The sequence below is a fragment of the Adiantum capillus-veneris genome, chromosome 2, assembly GCF_014529385.1.
Source record: "Adiantum capillus-veneris isolate H3 chromosome 2, ASM1452938v2, whole genome shotgun sequence".
NCBI classification, from domain to species: Eukaryota; Viridiplantae; Streptophyta; class Polypodiopsida; order Polypodiales; family Pteridaceae; genus Adiantum; species Adiantum capillus-veneris.
The window spans coordinates 22,411,177-22,415,787 of NC_140932.1; the positions used below are offsets into that span (position 1 = coordinate 22,411,177).

Below are 4,611 nucleotides of genomic sequence, written 5' to 3' on the forward strand. Positions count from 1 at the left end.
TGAAAAGAAAAGAGGCTGGCTTGCAATGAAGGGAAGGGCGCTCTCTACAGAAGCAGCAGTATTAGAGAATAGCGTCTATAACTTCAACGTGATGAGAGAGGAAGCGGAAAGAGCACTCTACTTCAAAAGGTGGAGTGCGAGAGGGGAAAAGAGCTAGCTACTGTTTGTTTAGCAATTGTTACAAGGGATGCGAAATTATATTAACAACGTAGCGTTCGCTGAGGCTGGGAAGGCATTGGTCTGTAGCCTACAGCTGCGTAGTATAAGCGAGAGTCCAGTTTTCTACATTTTACATGGATAAGTTAAGGGACAACATGCGCAGCTTCGCCACCTCCGAGTATGGAGGCGTGGACAACATGCGCAGCTTTGCCACCTCCGAGTATGGAGGCGTGGACGTAGACTGGCTCGAGGACGATAACTCTCACATCTTCAAGTTCAACGTGCCTGGTGCTCTCTCTCTCTCTCTCTCTCTCTCTCTCACCAGATCATGAGCTCAAAACTCGTTGGATAGGTCCACGTTAAAATTCATCTTCTCCTCCCTCTCTCTCTCTCTCTCTCCCCTTCTCCCTTTAACAACAGGTCTTTAGTTCAACCCTTCTCATCGGATAGATCTTTGAGGTCTCTTGCGGTAGTTTTCTACCACGTTAAAATACCCTTCTTCTCGGGAGTGTGTGTGTGTGCGCTCTAATAAAATGAGAAAAATGGTATAATCTTTCTATCACCTAAGTGCGGTAGATTGGTTATGCCATTTCCCTCTTGAATAACATTGGTTATGCCATTTCCCTCTTGAATAACAGGTCTTGAATTCAACTCTCCTCGTTGGATAGATCTTTAAAGACTCTTGGGATAGTTTCCTACGACGTTAAAATACTCTTCTTCTTTCTCTCTTTCTCTCCTTTCCAATGCAAGCCACAACGTCCAAAGTTCAACTCCCGCCTCACTTCTCTTGGCAAACAGAAACAACATAACCACATATAGCCAACATTATACCCTTTCTTGCAAGTTATTTTTGAGTTTTGTACTTTCTATAAATACGCTCATCATGGAATTTGACACAATTTTTGAATGTAGGGATGAAAATAGAAGATGTCAAGGTGCAAATAGTGGAAGGACAAACACTCCAGGTGAGTGGAGTGCGTAAAGATGTTATGACTGCAAGAGGATACGGGACATGGCACATCAAAGAGAGGCCCGTAGGCACGTTCTTCCGCAAGTTTCAACTACCCGGGAATGTGAAAATAGAGGGTGTGACAGCCTTCGATGAGAAAGGTATCCTTGTGATCATTGTGCCAAAGATAAAGCGCTTTGTTCGTAACGTCCCAATCTCACTGCTCTAAATCCTCAATATTTGACCATCATATAGTCACTCTAAATAACAACCAGGTTTTGTTTATCATCATAAATTTTCCTTGTTGCCAATCACATGTTACATCTTAGCAAGACTAAATGAGGTCTTTCTTTGTTTATTTTGATGACCGGTTTTGATTTTGCAATCTCTCTCCATCTATGTATCTCAGTGTGTGTGTGTGTGTGTGTGTGTGTGAGAGAGAGAGAGAGAGAGAGAGAGAGTGAGTGAGTTGCGACCATGTTTAGTACTGGCTTGTCTGAACACATTTACCACCACTTGGGTATCTTTTTTACCTCATTAGAATCTTTTTTTCCCTTGGGCCGTAGACATTCTCCCATCATGATTATAGAGTGAGTTTATCGTTACAACTTCCATATATGTATCCCCTCAAGTTTCTCCTTCTTCTCCAAAATTTGTGCATGCAATCATGTAATTCTAGTGGCTTCAACATCTTGGTTAGAGTTGTCATCACCCCCATCCGCCACATGCTTAGTTTGAGGCTATCTTTGATGTGGTCTTTGATGAGCAGTATGAGCATGAACAAAAGTTCGAGTAGGGTTGTAGCACTCAATGTTCCCAAATTTATCATTTCCACTATAGGTAGCTCTATGCAAGTAGTTTTGCAAGAAGTGTTTTTATGGTTTAAATTTTTACAAAACTAGCATTTTGCAATTCTTTGTCGGTTATGCTATACTCTACCAATGTACAATTTTTATAGTTTCTTGATTATATATAAATATAAATAAATATATATATATATATTGCAAAACTCACAATTGTCAGTGATTGTATTATAAAATCACCAAAAAATTACAAATCAGCTTCAAGCTCATGTCGAGCCTTGAGGGAGAGAGGTTTATATCGGAGCTCAGTTACAAGTACCTAATATTACGAGCAGCCCAATCCTTTACAATGCAGAGCTCGACTGAATGGTGAGGGTCTCTCTAAGCCAATCATCCGAGTTATACCTTTTACTTACCATGTATATTGTCTCCTTTCTTTCTTCTACAATCTTTGAGAACTAGCCACAGAGAGGTCGCTATCAAAGACACGCTAGTTCCTAGCCTTCCATATATTGCTGAAAAACTAGTATCTAACAATTTTGAGTACAAATTAGAAGTGTAGAGTTTCAAAAGTGTTTGCCACCAAGGCACAAATCCCTCTGGAAGAATCCAAATTTTCAGGTCTTTTGTATCCAATTGCACATCTTAAACATTAGCATTAAGTATAGTTGTTGCCCATGGTTGACAACAAGGATTTTTTTAGCTAGATGGAGACAGCAACCCATTCCATGATGCAACATGTTCTCATTGTAAAAGATACTTAGAATGTTATATAGGTCCTTGATGTATGTTTGCACATATGAGTCACACAATCCTCACCTCAAAACAAACTAGGGGTATGGCACACAGTACCCGAGCCTCCCTTGTGCCGCACATAGGATGTAGGCACACACAAATCTTCCTTTCATATCTAATTAAGCTAAGGAGGAAAAACTATCCCCTACACAAAGAGGGTAGTTGCACAATGGAGAATTTATTTACAATACATCGTTGTTATATACCAAGCTAATAATTTGATTTTCTTAATAGGAATCTTTAGCAGCAAAGTTGCTTTTGGCTTCATCTTTGTCTTTGTGGTGCTCCTTGTGATTTACAAATTTCACTCGTGGTGGTTTGTCTTTGAGTCTACAAAAGTTTGAACGAGGATTATTTCCACAATAAGTTTTGCAAGGGTTCACTCTTAGAGGCTCAATACAATAAACAAATGCTTATCGCATGGGCTCAACAAAAGGAATTATTTTATTCTATATTTTCTCACATTTTCACATACAAAAGGGTGTTGAAAAAAATGATCTTGAAAAACACATCATAACTTGAATAGGAAAAGAGTTCATTTTAGTGGTGAAAATTTCATAGGGTATACAAGGTTCTATAAATAGTCCTTGAATGCATGTGCTATATAGGTTTTACATAGTGACCATGTGGAGTATTATGAGAGAGAAACTTGAAAACAACTACTATCGCCATGGATTAACAAAGGAGAACAGAAAGAGAAAATATCGCATGTGGAGCAATAGCATTAGGAAAGGATGTGGTAGTGGTCCTACATTAATATACGCCATAACAAGCACGGATTTATATATGCATCTATTATTGCATATACTATTGCCTATAGTACCACGGATATTGTTACTACATGGCTTGCATTTTGAAAGATGTCCAAAAAAAAAACTTTGAAATTAACAAGCTACTCTAAACTACATGTCACACCTTTTCTCCATAATTTGAAGCACAAAAGAAGAATACTACAATTTAATACCAATATAGCCAAAATTTCAAATGAATTTTATATACAAATGAAGGTTTGTTGTGCGAGTAAAAGAGGACTAAAAAAATATCAATCTAAGTCCTCGTCTTTCTCGTCCTCCTCTTCCTCATCTAGAGGTAAATATTATTAGAACCAAAACCAAAACCAAATTAGATATATCAATAACTCAAAATGATTATTAGAATATATTATTAACTTATATATTTATCACATGTATAGATCCAATTGCACAGTAAAATGTCTCATGAAAGATATGATTATTTTCCAATAACCATCGTCAAGTACAAACTCCATGTATCTCTATCGATAATTGACCACCTCTCTAGTAGGACGGATCAAAGTGATATTTTCCTAAGTTTAAAAAAACCAAAAAGCTTCACAAACTAAAATATCTCCTATACAAAACTTGCACAATTAAAGATTACTTATATGTTTATATTTCCAAGCTGCTTTGTCTCTACATCCGAAGTGCATGGGAATTTTCTTGGTCCGAGCTTTGTGTTTGTTAAATGTGGGATGAGCCCCTTTCCGCTTCATCGCTCTTTTCTTGCATGTTCCTCCCACTCTGCATCATCCATGTTGTTGCCACAAAAGATCTGCTCTGGATTGGCGACATGATTAATCGTGGTGCATCGTACACTTGATTGCTTATTTTTTAGAAATCTCTTTAAATACCTCTCTATCCATTGTATGGAGAAACAATCATTGTAGGGATTGAGAAAGCGATCATGCATTGCTTCCTGGACATAGCATGCATGATTGAGATGTTGGTCTTAATGAAACAAGTATTATACGTTGTGTGTATAAGTGGCATCAAAATTCCCTACCTTGCATAGTGTCAAAATTTACCTCAGTACCACACTTGACCCTATATTAGCGCTTGTGTGTATCTGGCATGGATGCGTCATAGTCTGTATCCTCTGCAATTGGGG

At 38.1% G+C, this 4,611-nt stretch overlaps 1 protein-coding gene across 1 annotated transcript; it reads left to right on the top strand.

Annotated features, from left to right (window-relative positions):
- The first annotated feature begins 206 nt into the window (after positions 1-206).
- Positions 207-1,493, top strand: LOC147462499 (17.4 kDa class I heat shock protein-like). The gene is made up of 2 exons (XM_086484166.1): positions 207-447; positions 1,072-1,493. The coding sequence occupies exons 1-2, from the start codon at positions 294-296 to the stop codon at positions 1,335-1,337; spliced, it is 420 nt and encodes a 139-aa protein (XP_086340292.1). The 5' UTR covers positions 207-293; the 3' UTR covers positions 1,338-1,493.
- Positions 1,494-4,611: the final 3,118 nt, after the last annotated feature.